The sequence below is a fragment of the Sphaeramia orbicularis genome, chromosome 4, assembly GCF_902148855.1.
Source record: "Sphaeramia orbicularis chromosome 4, fSphaOr1.1, whole genome shotgun sequence".
NCBI classification, from domain to species: Eukaryota; Metazoa; Chordata; class Actinopteri; order Kurtiformes; family Apogonidae; genus Sphaeramia; species Sphaeramia orbicularis.
This window is the reverse complement of record NC_043960.1, coordinates 1,879,636-1,898,529: the sequence shown is the minus strand read 5'-3', so window position 1 is coordinate 1,898,529 and position 18,894 is coordinate 1,879,636. Positions and strand designations below refer to the sequence as shown.

The following is an 18,894-nucleotide window of genomic DNA, read 5'->3' as shown; positions in this document are numbered from 1 at the left end:
TTAAATGGACTTTGGGGTCCAATGCACTCAGATATGGACTCGAGTTCGCAGTGTAAAAACGCCGTAAGTGTTAGCTATGTCTTACTGTGAGTAATAGGTCACTTATGGAAATTCACCTTTACTGATTAAGTCCCTGCATGGTCTCTGCTTTTCATTTCAAAGCTTCTACCACATTTTCCACTTCAAACCCCTCAGGTTAAATGGTAAAAGTTTCACAGTCTAGACTAAAAAAAGGTGGCTCGTGCTTTTACTGTTTTGGCTCCAGCCCTGTAAAACTTATTATGGGACTGAGTCAGCTACAATTAAAAACCTTTTAAACCACATGTACAGATGAATAATTATGTATTTTTTTATGATGTTATTTATTATATTGTTTTCATTGTGTTTAATGACATATTACTTCCAATTTGATTCCCTTTCTTTTTGCCTATACTGCATTTTGTGAAGCACCTTATTAACTTCAGTTGGTTTTGAAAAGTGCTACAGCTTAAAAAAAAAAAAAAACCCTTATTATTACATCAATGGAAAGCCTATATCATGCTTTAACGGTTAGACTTACCCTCTTGCGTCTCCACCTGTGTGGTTGGCATGACCGTAGCAGTGGGTGTGGGTGTGGGCACAGTGGCCGGGGTGATCATGGGCCTGATGCTTGCCCTTGGGGTGGGCTTGTTCCCTGGGTTGACTGCCTGCTTGCCTGCTGTGGCCACTACAGGTGTGGGCTTAATGTTGGCAGTTGGAGGCTCAGAGGTGCTGGCACTGAGAAAAAACAATGACATTTTTGCAACAACAGAATAAATGAGCGTGAACTGAAGCTCAGAAAGTGAAAGTAGTTTTCGTGTGTCTTCCATACCTGCCCCTGTCTGCCGCTGGGGTGGTTTTGAGGCTTATCTGTCGCTGTTCTGTGCTCCTCTGCTGCTCCTGGGTCTGAAGATCAGGACATAAAAATTCAATCATTCAAATTTAACAATAGATAACATTCTTTTCTACTTATTTTCATTCAGCCTAGGTCCCCAGGGCAATTACTGGGAGCAACCTTCAGTAAACTTGGATTTTCTTTTTTGTGAACTGTAAATTCATAATTGCTGACTGAAAACTAAAGCTGCTAAAAAAGTTCAAATGTCTGACTAGTAAAACTCTTAAACAGGGTTTCTACAGGTTTCTACAAGTTAAATTCAAGACTTTTTGAACACTACGTAGAACAGAATTTAATGCCAATTTCACAACGTTACTGGCAAAAACTTGTGACTCCTAGAATTTAGGAGAATGTATTTATTTACTCCAGTTCCTTGATTCCCATTGTTCTGAGTTGAACTGATTGAGTATCCACATAACTAACTGCACGTGTTGGGCTGAATGTTCCGTGATCATTCCTCACCAGGGGCTGCAAGTTAGTGATAACTGGTTCCTAATTTCAATATAAATTGTTGGGTTGGAATAGGTGGAACTGAGTAGACTAACGTTACTTTCATTGCAACTCGAACACATTTAAACACAATACAGCAAACAAGTTAATGGCAACATTACTTAAGACCTACCACATCAAATTTAACACCTTTTAAAGACTTTTGGGTATTAAATGTAGATTTGTAAATTCAAGACTTTTAAGACTTTTTAAGACCCTGCGGGAACCATCTTAAAGCAGATTCTGACCTTGCTTGGTCCTGCCTCAGCCGGTTCGTCTCTTTGCTCTTGTCTCTCCTGTTGGCCTCGTAAGTCTCTCAGTTCCCTCTCTTGGCGACTGAGGCGGCCCTCGTATTGGGATTTGAGGGCGCTCACTCGCACCTCCAGCTCCTCACGCTGCTGCTTCAGCTCATCATTTTCTGTCTGCATCTGGTCTTTGGTAGCTGAACATAAATTAGGTTAGTCAGAGGATGAAATAAAACTTGCTGCAAAGCAGGCAGACTGAAAGACAGGACACTTTAAGATAAGGTGCTTAATGTTGTATTTCTGTTGGAATGTCAGGGACTCCATCTCACCCATAAGCTGGTTGATCTTTTGTCTGGCATAAACTACTGCTTTTCTCATCTTCTCCTCCTTGTCGGCCATTTGCTGTCTCAGTGTTTCCTCCTGGGTAACTTTAAACTGCAGCTCCTGCCTCAGCCTGGTTAGCTCTGTCTGCAGCCTAGTTGACTGTTCCTGGGCATTACGAACCTCTGTGTCTCGCTCTGTAACCACCTATGAAAGCCAAAGATAAAGCAGAGGCAAACACATTTACACGACACAGAAGTATGAAATGAATGGGATGAATCTAAATACACTACATTGATGAGCAAATACTGTGCAAACCATAATCTACTGACAATAAAAAAAACTGCCTAGTCTGTTGATGGTGCTTGTTTCAGGACCTGTTACAGTGACCTTGTTTTTTAATAAAATATGACTATTTGATTGACATTTGTCTTGTGTTATGATAATAACTACTATACTATATGTACTATACTCTGCTGCTACCTCCCTCATGTGCAATAATACCTCCTGTTTATTCACCTGAATACCATTAATAAGCTTTTATTTATGCTGTGTTTACATCTGCCTCAGTGTTGACAGGTGTGTTTTTATTGTCTAGCCACTTTTATTTTGTCTTAGATATTTTTGTTGTCTTAGCCGCTCTTAATTGTTTTTTAGCTACCTGTATTTTTGGATATGGTATAGGTTTTCTCCTATGTCAAGCTTGATTTGCACTGACCTGAAGAGCACCTTGAATTTCATCATGTTGATGCCTTGTATTAATATGATCATAATAAAGCTTCCTAAGTTAACTGTAAATATAATGCACCCATGCAAAATATAATCTACACAAAAGACAGACATCTCTACATCTACAATTCCACTCAGGAACATTATCATTAACAAATCCAGAGGACAGACTTTGCAATGAAAATTTGATAAAAGTTAGGAAGAGGTTAATTTTTTGTTGCATCCACTGTTTTGTTTATTTAATATTCTGTCTGAGGGTACAAGGGATGTACCCTCCATTAAAACGTCCCCAAATTATGTTGATTTTGTTTTGCTATGAGACTACAATGGACTTTGGGATGGATCCGATTTCATTGCAGATTTAATTTGCTTGGGAGACAAGACAAGAGTGCTTTATTTAGAAACAAGATTTTAAGGAACTAATGATTTTGTAACAAAATATAACAATTCTTATAACTGCAATTACATCTCCAATGTCTTGTAAATCCATGGAGCTTATACAGTACACAATAAAGAATCAATCCATTTAAAATACATACAATTATACCAGTTGTTACCTTGTTAATGCTCTCCAGCTGTCCTTCCAGTTCTTTGGTCTTGGCTTCAGCCTGGCTTAGAGAATCTTTGAGGGTCTGCATTTCCTGAACTGAAGCTTGACGAGCCTCCTCATCTTGGGATGGACCTGCTGCAGCCTCAGCTACGATCTGAATAAGCCCAGCGTGAAAGATGAATTACACTTAAAATGAAGGGACTCGTTCAACGGACTGATTAAAACCACTTCATACGACCAAATCAGTGTATAATATAGGATGGCACATCTTGTTTTTTCCTGAGGTCTCACCCTGTCATGCTGCACTTTGAGTTCTTCAAACTGAGTCTTATAGCGGCGTCCAATCTTCTTGACCTGGGTAATAGTTCGCACCTTCTCCTGAAGATCCTGATTTTTGGCATCCAGTTCTGTCTTAAGTGCATTTCTCTCCTCAGTTATCCTAGCTACACCATCACGCAAACTCTGGACCTGGTTTTGCAGAGATGTTGTGAGACCACTGGTCCTATAACACAAAAAAAGAGATTTGGGAAATTAGGGGTGGGGTCAATTAAGGTAAAGTACGCACACACATATACCATGTAAACCAATAAATGGCAAACAAATGGTGGAAAATTCAAGTACAACACTTTACATCATACTATGCATCTCAATCAGTAATGGCTCACCTTGATGCCTCTACTTTAAACCTGTTGTTCTCCTCTGTGAGCTGCTGAATGCGTTTAAGGTGGGCTTCTTTCTCAGAATGCAGACGCTTATACTCCTCTGGATCGGAATCTTTCTGCTGGGTCACCAAATGCTAGAAGATAAGAAAGTGATGGGTGTTGATATTGTGACTAAATTAAAAAGAACAATTCGAATAAAACAGTCACACACTACTAATGCTACTGAACTTTAGCTAGCGGTGTTAAACATATGGCCTGTGGGCTAAAACTGGAACACCAAAGGGTCCAATCTGGTCTATGGGATGAATTTGTGAATGCAAAAATTACACTAAAGATATTAACAATCAAGGCTATCAAAATCACCAGTTCAGAGGCCACATACAGACTAATTCAATCTCACATGAGTTGGACCAGTAAAATACTATCAAAACAACCTATAAAAAAAAAAAAAAAAGTTCTTTGTTTTTTGTATAAAGTAAAATAAAATGAAAACGTTAACATCTGCAAACAATCCTTTCACAAAAAATGTGAAAAGACCAAATATGAACAATATGAAATGTCTTAAGAGAAGTAAGAACAATTTTAACAACATTATGCCTGTTATTAAATGTTTTGTGCATTTGTAGATTCAAGTTTAAATGCACTTGTGTAAATGATTACCTGAGGCGTAATATTCTTAAAATTGCACCTATTTTTCTTAAGGAATTACAGGTTGTTTGTGGTTGTTCATGTTATTCACATTTCTTTTAAAGGATTCTTTGTAGATGTAAACATTTTCATAATGTAAAATTACTTTTTTCACTGTTATTTTACTGGTCTGGCCCACTTGAGATCATATTAAGCTGAATGTGGCTCCTGAATTTAGCTGTGAGAATAGGTGTACTTTGCATTTATTCTCTAACCTGTGTCCGAGACTTCCAGCGCTTGATTTCATCCTCCAGTATTTTTTTCTCAGCCTGCAGCATGCCGCTTTTCTCACTCAGTTCCGAGTTGGCCTGCTGAAGTGGCAAAATGTCCGATTCCAGCTTCTGCACCTAAAACAGACAAGTCAGGAACTTGAACAAGTCGCTCTAAAAATTTACACAAGAAAAACGCAGCAGGAGTACAGAAGTGTTTCTGCAAATTCAATAAAATCAATTCAGTTTTTGATCACTGTGAGACAGACACCTTTGCTTGCGCTTGCTGCAGCTCCTGCTCCATCTTGTCCTTCTCCTCTCTCAGCATCTTGTTGGTCTCCATCAGGATGCTCATAGTTTCAGTCTTCTTCATCAGCTCATCGTGTTGAGCCAGGGTTTTTGCAGTTACCTGAATCAGATCAATATTCAGCTCTTAGGCTTTAGTCAGGTTATAGTTAAATTATACTACTACATTTCTATATATGTCTTAATGGGGTTTTTTTGTACTCTGTTAAGTACAGTGTTCCTGACTTCCTTGCATGAAGCTGAGCAAATATAGAATTATCCTACAGGCAAGTACAAAATACCAAATTTTTATCTTTTATTAACATTTGCATAAAGACTTTATCAAAGAAAATCCTGTTCCACTCAAACATAATCTAAATTCTAAATCTAAATTATTAAATAACCACATGATGCTTAATTGAGAACAAAACCCAACCTGCATTCTTTCTCTGGCTGCACTCAAACTGTCTTGGACCTCCTTCAGTTCACGTTCCAGCTGCTCCACTCTCAGACGGTATCGCAAACTCTCTCCTTGGGCAACCTCAAAGCGAGACTCTGCAATCTCCTTTTCCCGACGCACAAACCTGCAATTAAGATCAAATAAGGATTTTTGGTGGTGGTTTTGAACATAAAAGCAAAGTATCAGGATCAGTATTGGGCCATATGGTTGGTCAATCCGATTATGTTGTTTCATTTGGATGGATTTATTTCAGTTTATCAGAGAGTACATGAGTTACCTGAGAATCTCAAGGACCTGGTCTTGAGATTTGCCCTCCTCAGTTAAGGAGATGTTCATGGGTCTCTCACTAGCAACACGCTGCAGATTGTCAGCCATCCTCCTGCTCATTGTTTGGATCTGCTCATGCAGCAGTGTGTTCTGTCTCTGTAACTCCTCATAACGTTTCTCCATCTTGGACATCTCCTCCTTTAAGGAAAGACAAAGATTACTCAGCCAATCTCATCTAACAAAAATAAAACAGCAATGAAGAAAACAGAGACTACAAGAGCATATGATGTTTATGAAGCAATCTGCAATAAGAAGCTGAACAGGTCAATTTTATGTGCTGATACACCAAACGTGTATCTACATCTGCAGGATTAACCTAAATATATCCAAAGTCACCAGACAACATAACGCATTCCAATTATTCTGATCTCGAGTCCATCTACATTATCCTGTACAATCCTCACAGCCTACCTTGAGGATCTTTTCCTGCTCCTCCCAGGAGACCCTGGCCTCGATTAGCTCAGCACTGACCCTCTGGGCTCTCTCCTCCAGCTGGTGCCTGAGCTCAACAGCCTGCAGGGCCTGAGCCTTAGCAGCCTGCAGGGCCTCCACATCTGCTGCATGCAGCATCATCTCCCGCTCATACTTATCTTGTGCTTCAGCCACCAGCTTAGCCTTGTGAGCAGAAAAAAACAAACACTCAATATGATTTTAGTATATTAAACCAATGTAATGTCAAACATTATCTTAATGAGTCATTCAAATAAACTTCTTACCTGCTCCTGGTTGTCTTGCAAAGTCTGCTGCTGCTGAGCTTCAGAAACAGCCAGTCTCTGTAGCACCTCCTGGTGATCTGCCTGAGCGGTGCTTAGGTTTCTTCTTAGACTATTTATCTGAAGAAGATGAGCACAAAAGATGATCAGTGTTGGTCAGTTTTTGGTTATTCCAACGAGGACAAACTAACCTCCACAACAACTCAGAAGGACAAGTGATGGGAGGACAAACTTCCTTTGATGCAAATCAGTCAACAGTCCAAGTATTAAAAGTGAAAATTAGATTAAATGTGTATAAAAAGTGGTGTAATAAGATCGGAATTGTATATACCTGTTCCTCAAGAGAGGCCAAGGCTTTCTTCTTCTGCTCTTCCAAGTCTTGCTTCTCTTTTTCTGCTTCCATAATCTTCTCCTCCAGTCTGTGGTGCTGAGCTTCAGCCTCCTTCATACGAGCTTCAATAGAGGCACGTGCTTGCTCTGTGACCTGAAGAGTGTTTGTACACATAAAATATAGTGATCAGTACCAAAAATACTGAACAATATGTATGCATATAGATAACTTTACAATTTCAATATGAAAATACAAAAAAAATCATTTTACCATCTATTTTTAAATAAAACACCAGAGCCTACAGGGCTTTAAACATTTGTTCAAATGTCCTGAACAATTCACCACTTAAGGTATTATTTAAGAAAGGTAGTGAAGAAACATGATCTTTGGGAAAGCTAACTGACTGAAAGCCTTGGAATGTGTTTAAACAGAAGAGGCACTTTTGTTTTTATCAGATAGATGGTGTATTACATTCTTTTTTTTCACCTCCAAAATATTCTGAAAAAATTAAATATTTACACGGACCTTTTTGTATTTTATGAAGTGTTTTTATTTTATGACTGTTCCCCCACCTGCTTCTCTTTATCCAGTGACTCCTCAAGGCTCTGGGCCATGACTCTGTACTGCTCCATGCTTGAAGTGACTGTCCTGAGGCTCTCCGACAGCTCCTCTGCCCGGGTTTCAGCCAGTCTCAGGCGGCCCTGCATGTCCTCTCTGTCCTGATCCGAGCCTGGCAGGCCTTTGAACACAGGACCAGTGGTATGAGTCAGAGAATAATACACTTGGTGTGACAAATAGATTGTGGAATAATGAAAACCCATTAGATTGTTACAGGTCTGTGATTAAAACCCACAAACTTGAAAAGGTGACAGACTTTTTTATTGAGCTCTTTTACTGGGTTTTACTTCATACAAATAGTCGTACAATAGGAGTCAACAATACTTTGCTTAAATAAAAGTAGGACAACTTCAAATTTGGGTCAAACCTGTAAAAATTGGACAATTAACTTGTGCCGTACTGCACTCCAAAAAATGCAAACAAGTGTGTAAATGGTCATTTTGGTACACCATAATTTCACAGGCAATTACTTGATTTACAATAAGCAGAGATTACACACTTAGGTTACATTTTAGCTTATGATAAAATATCAAGTGTGAGGACTAATGAATGCCTGTTCAGTGTATTGTTTTTACACGTCTGTCTGAAAGTGTTTGTACCAACCTCTGATGGTGGGCACAGATGGTAGGCTCAGGCTGTGTCGGCCTTCGCCGCTGCCTTGATGCAGTCTCAGTGTGTTGAGCTCCAACTCTGCTGCATTCAGGAGCTCCTTGGTCTTCTGGTATAATGTTACCTGTGATTCCAGTTGTCTCTTTGTTTCCATCAACTGGATCTGTGTGTGAAATATGAGTAACATTGAAGAAAACTCATTTCAGATGCATAACTCATACGTCACTAGATGTTATTGTCATGTCTCAGATTACTGAAAGCCCGCATACAATCCAAAAATCATAACATGCAATGCTTGAAAACCCTCGGCCTTCTGTCCATGCCAAAGTTTTTGCACATACGGATGGACAGACGGATGACGAACTGATGACAATACCCCGCAGTGAGGGCCGAGGGTAATTATACATTCTTTATGCCATCTTTTACGCAATGCAATGCAAACAGACATAGTAAGAAGTCCTCTTAATGCAGGGCTTATGCAACTTAAAGGTATATTTTCTAAAACTAGTATTTGTCCGTTTACCTCCTGGTTTCTTGTGAGCAGGTGCCGCTGTTCCACCTCGTGCTCCAACCGCTTCTGCAACTGGGAGATCTCACGCTCCTGCTTCTCCAGTTGACTGTTAAGGCGCTGACGAGTATCTGTCTCTGAGCGTTCTAGGGTGGCCTAAACAAAGATTGCATGAAAATGTAAAGTTGTGCTCATCGTGTTGTGTCATGGAGCAGGAAAACATACACTATTAGATTACCTGAATGGTCTGGAGGTTTGTGAGCAGCAGGTTCTGGCTCTGCTGTTGACTTGAGATTGCATCCTTCTCCTGATTCAGTCTGGATTCCACCAGCTTCAGCATGTCTCTCTCCTTACGTAGACTCTCAGCATGGCCCTGAAACAGGAGGAGAAAAATCAGATCAACCACCACAGCAACCTTCACCAACAAACTTAGGAGCACATATCACCGAGAGAAAAAAAAAGATGACCAAACAAATGCATACCTCAGCCATGGCAAGTTTTTCTTTGGCAGCTCTCAGATCCTCATTCAGGGTATGGATGGTCTGCTCATGCTTCTGCATAGCAGTGGTCATCTTCTGTCCTTTTTCTCTAAGGGAGGCGATCTCTTTTCGGTAGCCCTCAACATTGTCCTGCAGCATCTCATACCTGACATATTTGAGAAATTCATTTTTATGGTTACTTTCTTAAAATAAAAAACACATATCACAAAACATTTTTTATATGGAAATGTACTTTGATGGGCAATTACTAGAAAATTATACAATCATTTTAATGTACGGTTGCTGTTTAATAGAAAAAAACAAACAAACTAATAAATACCACCAATTTAAGTAAAGTGTGTCAGAAGAGCAGTGATAAAGGTAACATATCCCAATATAAATTTAGATTTATCACATATGTCCTACATAGTTTAGTCTGCACCAAGTCCTGCTGTTCACACTAACCTCTTAGAGGCAAACTCCAGCTGTGTAGATATCTTTGCATTCTGGGAGCGGAGGTCTGAGAGCTGCTCCTGGAGTTTCTCATTCTGCTCTGTCAGTACTTTGTCATTTTCCACACGTTCCCTCTTGTACGTGGTGAAGACTTCCTGCAACTGTAGATGCACATACATTTGACCTTCTTCCAACACTGTGACAACAATTACTGTATAATCAAAGACAATATAATTTACTGACATTGAAATAAATACTAAAAGAACTGAATACATTTTTTCTCAGGTAACATTTTCACATGCCTTCCCACACAGTAATTTCACTGAGTTCATTTTCACTCTCCCCTGCTTTGTTGCTCTGGGTGATTGTGGGGTAAAACATCAATGAATTCAATGCACATGTCATTTTGCATTAAACAAGGGGTAAAAGGCTTATTTTACTGGCATATAATAAGGGTAAATACAAGCCTCATAATGTAGCCAAACATTGCCATCTACTGGTGGACAAAACAAGCTGCAATAAGTTAAAAAAAATTGAACTTTTTATTGGTGATTGACTCAATAATCACCAGACACCCTAGCTATTCATTGGTTATTCTTGTTTCATCTTTTTAGTATATGTTTGAAATGTATCTAGTCTAAATTTAGGCCAAGAACTACCCTATTCTGCCACTGATTTGGACTTCTGACAGAGGTCAAAACACACTTAAATCATCAGTAGTAAGAAGACTTTTTAATGCTTTTTACTGTTGCACTCACCTGTCGCAAAGCTGCCTTGGCCTCCAGTGCTTCAGCAGACTCTGCTGCCATGGAAACAAGTGCAGTGGGTGTTCCAGTGGTAGGTGTGGCTGCAGGTGAACGTCGAGGGGTGGAGGTCATGGAGAAGTCCTCAGGTGGAGTGCCTTTACAACAAATACAGTGCTCAGGGGTTCAGCAAAAAAGAAGAGGTACAAAATGGCACAACAAAAGAGGTGCCTAAGAGACAGCGGTGATAAAAAAATTAGAGTCAGTTGGAGATGACTGTGGGTCGTGTTACCTTGCTGAGGGAAGGCCACTCCTGTCGCCTGAGCCAGCAGCACACGGTACATGTCCCTCTGCCTCACAACAGACTCCGTTATCTTCATTTGTTGGCACCGTTGCTCCTTCAAAGCGTCCAGGTCGGCCTGGGCTTTCTCTAAACTTTGCTCCATTTCAACGCGCCTGTAACAGCGACATCTTCATTAGCTCAATATGACATTTTTCATTTATTAATTATTGATCTATAAATGTAACACTATCATACAGTTAAGATGTGCCGACCGCCACCTATTTGTCATATGGAAAAGTGCAGGGGAAAAGATTACAAATAAGTCAGAATACATTGTTACGTACATGCTGCCAGTGGCCTCCTGCTCCTCTTTCTCTTGGGTCTCTCCAAGTTCCCTCAGAGCCACCAGGAGACGTTGATTCTGCTTCTGTAGCTCTTCCACACTTCTGAACGTCACCAGGTGTTGACTGATGACTTCTGATGTGCTACTGACATCAGCCAAACTCACCTCCTCTTCCAGGAGCACATGATTTCCACGGGCCTCTTCCAGTTCAATCAGCAGTACACGAACCTAGTATCAAGCAGAATGATTTGGGATGTAATTACATTCGGATATCTGTATTCATCATTTCTTACATTACTGAAAATAACTATTTAACATAAGACAGTAAGAAAATGTACCTGCTGAGACATGTCTGCCAGCTGCAGTTCATGCCTCTGGTTGTCCCTTTCTAGGACAGAAGAGCGCTTATTGGCCTCATCAGCCTCCTTTTGCAGACGATGCACCTCCTGAAACAGAAACATGCAATAATGTATTACTATCATACCAACAGTACAACACAAAATTTACAGTTTTCCCCAACACATCTTAATTAACAACAGAACAAAAGCATAATCTAATGAATAATCTAAGTGAGCACATTCTCTGCTGCATTACACACCTTGATAGCTTGCTCCAATTTGGCAGACAGACTTGTCACTGACTTCTGCATACGCTCATGTTCGTCCCTTTGCCGCTTGAGGATGGGAGCTTTTGCTTCCACTTCCTGCACTATATCATCCAGGTACTTGTTGACTCGCTTGTTTTCCAGTCGCTCCAGCTGAAGCTGCTCCTGGCTCTCCACATAAGCTGTATACAGCTGAATACAGAGACGTGACAATTCATGTCAAAATAAAAGAACCAAAGGAAAAAAACAAGCAGGAGGCAGCCATCATGGTAATGATAATGATTAAAACAACATGAATATTAAGTTAACTGAAAGTCATATCGTCTCTAGATCACATTGCCTCAAGTATAAATCCATTTCTGAACTTCATCATTTTCATGCAAATTCTGACAAATGATTTCCTGAAACCAGTGACCAAATTCTACCAAATTCAATAAAAACGTCAACAATTTAGAGACCGAATTAGTACCTCTGTCAGCTTCATGCCAGGTTTTATTTTGGACACAGCAGCTGCTGTTGGAGACATTGTTGTCATTTGCTCCTCAGTCAACACAGATGTTCCAACAGGACCTGCACATGCAAGATATGAAGACATAACACACACCGTTATCATTTCATAAAAACACTGATGACCGTGGTGAAGAATGCAACTTTTAAAGTTTGTGTAATTTTTAAACCAGTGCTATGATGTGCAGTGTAACATTAACTGACCTCTGAGTTTAGAATTTGATAGCAGCTCATTGGCATTGTCCAGCTCTTTCTCAAGGCCCTGAATTCTCTCCTTTAACTCAACAACAGTCTTATCAGTGCTACCGTTCATTTCCTGCAATTTCTCTTCGAGGGTCTTGTTGGCTGTATAAAAACAGAAGTAGTAGTTATCAAGCTAAATCCATAAATAGAACCCAATTCAGAAAAACAATTCAGAGTTTTCATTCCGTGCAGTATTGTCAATTTAATCTGTTTAAGTGACAAATATTTCAATCCAAACAAGATGGAAACCACAGACCAGTGTAATTCAGTCACTAAAAACGGTATAAATGTAAATCTAGACATTCTTCCAATGTCATGAAAAATCTATAAATGGTTGGCCTTTCTTTCTAAGATGGTTTTCTGTTGAAATACATCCCAGGCTGATTTCCACATCATTTAGTGCATCAAAATAGACAACAAGCATCTAGCATTTTGCTGAATAAATCTGGTAGAAAAAAACAAAAACAAAACAAAACTCCAAGTGGGTGTTGCAATGACTGACATGTGAAAGCTACAACTGGGAAGATAAGTGCTGCACAGTGAGACTGGTAGCTGAGGAAACTGTGCAGTATTCTTGTACCTTCTCCAGCATCCTTCAGTAGCTTATGCAGCTCCTCCAATGCCTGACTCAACTCCCCACTCTTTGCCTCTGAGTCTTCTGCCGCTCCCTGCAGCGACAGCAACAAACACAGGTTAATTCTGGCAAAATAGTAGTTGAGGAACATCACAGTAATATGAGGTACATTCTTTTCGGTCACAGGTCTGACATACATACCTTATATAAATTGCAAAGTTTAATGTTGGCATTTAGTTCACTTCTAAACTTTTCCTCCATTGAAGCATGTTGTTCTTTGGCCTGGAAAAGAAAAGACGTAGTTATAGTCTTTGGTGATTAAAGTTGAGATTGAATATCAAAATGTTGAGGATTTCATTCTATAAAACACATGTAAAATAACACAAGATGAATACTTCAGAGAGGTTAAAGCAAACACAGCCATCTACCTCTTTTAGTTTCCCAATCATGTCCTCATTCTGTTTCTGAAGCTGCTCATTTGAAGTCTTCAAACTGGCCACTTGCTCTTGGAGTCTGTTCAACTGGAAATCACAAATCAATAAAATCTGTTAACAGATGGCCCTTCCAGAAATGATACTTACCATAACACAAGGGCAATAATATACCATCTACATATTAATCGCCACAATTAACCATAACGTATATAACCAGGAGAATACAAATAACACACCTCATCTTCTTTATTCTCTAGGCTGCATTTCAGATCCAGAATCTCATTCCCCTTCTGTCGGGAAAGGGCCAGCAGCTCTTCACTCTTGGCTTTTAGCTCTTTATTCAGCCAAGATGTCTGGCCATGCAACAACTCCTTCTCCTGCTCCATGCGTTTTTCTTTATACTGAAAAAAGAAAATATAAAGATGCCTTTTAAGTCATTTTGTTCATAAGGGTAGGTTTTTACAAGAACATAAAAAGGAAAGGATATAATTTGATTTTATTTTGAAAATAAATTTTCTCACTTTAATGCTGACTTCTGCCGCTTCAAGCTCATCCAGCTTCATCTGCAAGGCTATTTTAGAGGTGCCGGCCTCCACCAACTTGTCATTAACTTGCCTCAAGTCATCTGATAGGGTGACAGAAAAAAATTAGCCGAAGATATTCAGTATGAACAGAAAATTATTTCACAATTCACATTAATGAATCTGAGAATACCATTTAAGTTCTCCACTTCCAGGGATCGTCTTTCCAATGTTCGCAAAAGCTCTCGCTTTTCTGCCTCCAGGTCCTCTTTAGCTTTTGATAGCACCGTCTAAAATAAAATCATTAGAACCTTTTATCCACATAAAGGCTGGTATAAAACAAGAGCAACTTGTATTGCGTTACTTCTGCAGTTCTGACACAAACTGTTTTTGCTTTGCTTAAAAAAAATAAAAAATAAAAAAATAAGCTGCCAATTTGCTAGTTCATTTTTTGGAAGGTACTGATTTTCAGATTCAATACAGACAAACAGCAAATAACAAATGTATACACTGAATAAACTCAAAATTTATTTATTTTTTACATGGATTTATGTAATTGTAAACAAAATAAAACTGAACTGAGCAGCTCTACCAATGGATTGTACTCATTAGGCCCTTTCCCACCAAAAGGCCCAGGAACTTTATTACCAGGAACTTTTTGGGGTAAAAAGTTCCTGGTAACTGCATTTCCACCGCACCCAAAAGTTCAGGGTAATTTATTCAAATCAGGTTGATGATGTATGAGGGAGCAGTAACAGAAACTGTAGTCCTGTTCATGTACATTCACAAACTAACCTCTAGTTCAATAAAATGACACAGTACTTTCAGTGGACAGTTTGGGTTTAACATTTTACTGGTTGTTGAATCACTTAATCCATCTGGAATACACTTTAAATTAAGTTAACCATCATTACAGATCCTTAATTTGTATTCAAAAATGGCAGAACGTGTATTTTCAACTTCTCATTCCTTAAACTAAATCACATCCAACTTTATGTGTGATGGATGGCTCTGTTTCATTTCTATTGTTTTACAGATTTAGTCCAGGTTTAACCCTGAAGTCTGACAGATTTACTCAAATGCCTGCATTGAATTCGACTGCATGTTACTGATAAAAGTACTTGTACTCATATTTTGATGCCTTGTAAATGAACAGACAGTATAAGGTTAATTTTTTTTTAATTAAAAATTGAAACAAAACAAAGGTGCCTTGAGATTAAAAGGGAAATAAACATGTGTGAAAGGTTCAGGCTTTTGGACCAGTGTGTGGTCCAGCTGGTCCAGGACAGCCGGTCTGGAACTCCATGGTCCTTTTTTGCTTTCCTACAGTAAAAGTAATAAAAATGTTAAAATGAATAACAGAACGCATGATGACAGATTCCTACCAGTGTGATGTGACATGTCAAATGTCTGACCTGGGCTGTTGTAAACAGCAGTAGACAGAGGACCGGGACACAAATGAGCTGCAGGTTCAGAAAAAGAGACGAGTCCGTCCGGTCCATTTCAGGTGGAAATCACAAACATACAGAATAAATCATTGTTCAGCTCACAGCGACAACACGAATACATCCAGTTCTGTGATTTAGGTTTAGTGTCAGACTGTTGACCAGTTAGTATTAGGTTAACCGGACTTCACTTCTGACTAAACAGCTGATGCTGCTGACTACTGTTACAGGGTGGAACCAACTAAACAGTGAATATTTCTGTCATATACATACCATTGGTTTGTTCGACAGTCAGATCCACTGGGACCATTGTGGTCCTTTAGTTTCTTTTAATCCTGCATCAGTTTCTTCTTCTTTTCTCGTATTTCTTTAGGCTTGTGTCTTATATTTGGCTCCGACAGCTTCTACTCGCTCGTTTCGTGTCGGTGATTCAAAGTCAATCTGAATTTCCTCGTCGTCCGTCCACTTGTTGTAGCTTCTCTTTCGGTCCATTTTCTGAATTATCAAAATACTAAGCTTGTGGAAATTAAATGAGTTAAATATTGGCGGTGAACAGAATGCGGAAATGCTGCTAGTCTAGTCCTCCACTCAGCCTTCTCCAGCACACAGCCCTGCCCCTTAAAGTTCCTGGTAATCTGGAAAGTACTACCTCTGTACCAGGAACTTCTTCGGGGTAAATTCGGGGCCAGGGAAGGGTCAGTTACCAGGGTAATTTTCGGTGGAAACGCACCAGGAACTTTGAAAGTTCAGTGTAATACAGAAAGTTCCTGCAAAAGTTCCTGCAGTGGGAAAGGGCCTATTAGGCCAAAGTGTTTAGTCCAAAGTGAAGTCCGGTTAACCTAATACTAACTGGTCAACAGTCTGACACTAAACCTAAATCACAGAACTGGATGTATTCGTGTTGTCGTCGTGAGCTGAACACTGATTTATTCTGTATGTTTGTGATTTCCACCTGAAATGGACTGGACGGACTCGCCTCTTTTTCTGAACCTGTGGCTCATTTGTGTCCTGGTCCATCATCTCCTGCTGTTTACAACAGCCCAGGTCAGACATTTGACATGTCACATCACACTGGTAGGAAACTATCATCATGTGTTCTGTAATTCATTTTAGCATTTTTATTACTTTTACTGTAGGAAAGTGAAAAAGGGACCAGGACCATGGAGTTCCAGACCGGCTGTCCTGGACCAGCTGGACCACACACTGGTCCAAAAGCCTGAACCTTTCACACATGTTTATTTCCCTTTTAATCTCAAGGCACCTTTGTTTTGTCTCAATTTTTAATAAAAAAAATCTAACCTAATACTGTCTGTTCATTTACAAGGCATCAAAATATGAGTATAAGTACTTTTATCAGTAACATGCAGTCGAATTAAATGCAGGCATTTGAGTAAATGTGCGTGACTTCAGGGTTGAACCTGGACTAAATCTGTAAAACAATAGAAATGAAACAGAACCATCCATCACACATAAAGTTAGATGTGATTTAGTTTAAGGAATGAGAAGTTGAAAATACATGTTCTACCATTTTTAAATACAAATTAAGGATATGTAATGATGGTTAACTTAATTTAAAATGTATTCCAGATGGATTAAGTGATTCAACAACCAGTAAAGTGTTAAACCCAAACTGTCCACTTAAGTACTGTGTCATTTTATTGAACTAGAGGTTAGTTTGTGAATGTACATGAACTGGACTACAGTTTCTGTTACTGCTCCCTCATACATCATCAACCTGATTTGAATAAATTACCCTGAGCTTTTGGGTGCGGTGGAAACGCAGTTACCAGGAACTTTTTTACCCCAAAAGGTTCCTGGTAAATAAGTTCCTGGTAATAAAGTTCCTGGGCCTTTTGGTGGGAAAGGGCCTAATGTCAAAAGACACTCGATCTACCTGTTTGGTTTAGTATCAGACATCTAATTTGGTATTTCAATACTTTTGTGCCATTCTGATATATTTCCTCATCTGATTTCCAGAAGAAATAATTAAATTGACATGCTTCTTATTCTGTTTGCCTTACCTGCTCTGATGACAACTTCTCCTGGATAGTTTCATATTCCTTGTTCTTTCCACGCACATTTTGCAGCTCCTCCTCTGACAAGAGATAGGGAGAAAAGCAAAGATCGTTATTTAGAAATAGTGTTACTAGTGTCCAGTAAAACTGAGTCAGGTTAAGGTCATGCACTGTATATTTTGTCTGTCTCTCTTACCAAGCTTGGTGAACTCCTCTTTCAGTTTCAGATGCTCTTGAGTTTTGGATAAAAATTCTTCTTGACACTCTGCGAGCTGTTTCACTTTCTCAAAGAAGTGTTGCTCTGTAAGAAGACAACATATGAAACACTAAGCGGCTGCTGTTGGCTTATTTACACATTTATAATATAAACTTTCACTCTTTGTTGTGAAGTTGCCCAATTCATAACCTTGCTCAAACGTTAAGCTAACTATTAGTTAGCATGACATCGTCGTTGAGGTTAATTTACAGTATTTGATCACACAATAGTCAAAATATTCACAGTGTTTGACTGAAATATTTAACAAAGCTTTTACGTGTGGTTAAAAGGCCTCTGATGGTTAAAAGTATTCAAATTTCTCCACTAATAAACGCATGAATGATAAGCAAGTCAAAGAGTTTAGCAGCGCGAGCTAACCCCAAATACTTATCACCATCTTACCGCTGTCAACCCTGAATTGTTCCTGTTGTGCTTTCAAAGAGTCAATTTCATACTGCTGATCCGAAAGAATCTTCTCAATTTTGTTTTGAAGGTTCTTGGGTAGTTTGGATATCTCGGAAGGTTCAAACTCCTGCAGCAGCAGTGCCGCCATTTTTCCCACAACACCACCACGAGCCGGCGCAGTTGGCGATTGCGAGTTAAGGAGTCCTCTGATGCATTGTGGGAAATGTAGTTCACAGAGGTTTATTTGTTGATCGTCGACCGTGAATGCAAAAATATGATCCAGTGAGAAGAAGAGCTCCATCCTTACAGTGCAATATGTACGTTTATATGCATATGAGAAAGAAATGCAATATGATAGACCTTCACATGATCTTTTAACCCTTTCATGCATACTGGTCACTACAGTGGACAGCTCTTCTACAGCTGTTCTCCTGTACATTCATGGATTTTGTCGTTCTTTTCGTTTTGTTTTGTTTTGTTTTTGTTTACACATATTTTTATTAAAGTTTTAAGACACTACATATCTTTTCTGACATGAATTGGTAACATTATGTAGATCTCTCCTGAGCGTAAACCCCCAGAATCACAAGCCCTCCCCATAGGTTTCACACAATTTATCACTAAACTCATGTTTCTGTGTGTCAAAAATTAAACGTGGTGTCCAGCTGAGTGGACATTTTTGCAACTTAATGAAAAATAGGTTCATAAGAATTTTTTTTTCATTATTATTTTTTTTTTTAATGTATTTTTGATTTTTAAAAAAATATTATTATTATTATTTATTTATTTTTCAGAAGAAAAGAGGAATAAAAACTCTCAGGAAAATTTTTTGATTAAGGTTCTCATAATTTGTGCATGAAAGGGTTCATATTGAATACTATCAGATGTTTTCAGTTTTATTCAATGTAAATTAGAAAAGTGTATTTTTGTTGC

At 39.0% G+C, this 18,894-nt stretch overlaps 1 protein-coding gene across 2 annotated transcripts in view; it reads right to left on the bottom strand.

Annotated features, from left to right (window-relative positions):
• tprb (translocated promoter region b, nuclear basket protein) overlaps positions 1-18,109 on the bottom strand; it is a 31,016-nt gene extending 12,907 nt beyond the window's left edge. For both annotated transcript variants that reach the window (XM_030132274.1, XM_030132275.1), the window contains exons 1-36: positions 17,959-18,109; positions 17,497-17,601; positions 17,307-17,380; positions 14,034-14,130; positions 13,841-13,944; positions 13,556-13,720; positions 13,314-13,406; positions 13,087-13,167; positions 12,892-12,979; positions 12,273-12,413; positions 12,031-12,131; positions 11,556-11,753; positions 11,296-11,403; positions 10,959-11,185; positions 10,624-10,787; positions 10,347-10,489; positions 9,601-9,749; positions 9,139-9,301; positions 8,895-9,029; positions 8,672-8,812; positions 8,143-8,311; positions 7,494-7,660; positions 6,922-7,074; positions 6,594-6,710; positions 6,289-6,492; positions 5,828-6,015; positions 5,527-5,674; positions 5,077-5,214; positions 4,812-4,943; positions 3,913-4,043; positions 3,539-3,749; positions 3,255-3,401; positions 1,977-2,175; positions 1,651-1,844; positions 851-924; positions 560-756 (exon numbers count right to left, since the gene is read on the bottom strand). In XM_030132274.1, coding sequence (XP_029988134.1) covers positions 560-756; positions 851-924; positions 1,651-1,844; positions 1,977-2,175; positions 3,255-3,401; positions 3,539-3,749; positions 3,913-4,043; positions 4,812-4,943; positions 5,077-5,214; positions 5,527-5,674; positions 5,828-6,015; positions 6,289-6,492; positions 6,594-6,710; positions 6,922-7,074; positions 7,494-7,660; positions 8,143-8,311; positions 8,672-8,812; positions 8,895-9,029; positions 9,139-9,301; positions 9,601-9,749; positions 10,347-10,489; positions 10,624-10,787; positions 10,959-11,185; positions 11,296-11,403; positions 11,556-11,753; positions 12,031-12,131; positions 12,273-12,413; positions 12,892-12,979; positions 13,087-13,167; positions 13,314-13,406; positions 13,556-13,720; positions 13,841-13,944; positions 14,034-14,130; positions 17,307-17,380; positions 17,497-17,601; positions 17,959-18,109 — 5,197 coding nt within the window. The remainder of the gene's footprint in view (positions 1-559; positions 757-850; positions 925-1,650; positions 1,845-1,976; positions 2,176-3,254; positions 3,402-3,538; positions 3,750-3,912; positions 4,044-4,811; positions 4,944-5,076; positions 5,215-5,526; positions 5,675-5,827; positions 6,016-6,288; positions 6,493-6,593; positions 6,711-6,921; positions 7,075-7,493; positions 7,661-8,142; positions 8,312-8,671; positions 8,813-8,894; positions 9,030-9,138; positions 9,302-9,600; positions 9,750-10,346; positions 10,490-10,623; positions 10,788-10,958; positions 11,186-11,295; positions 11,404-11,555; positions 11,754-12,030; positions 12,132-12,272; positions 12,414-12,891; positions 12,980-13,086; positions 13,168-13,313; positions 13,407-13,555; positions 13,721-13,840; positions 13,945-14,033; positions 14,131-17,306; positions 17,381-17,496; positions 17,602-17,958) is intronic.
• Between the last annotated feature and the right edge of the window lie 785 nt (positions 18,110-18,894).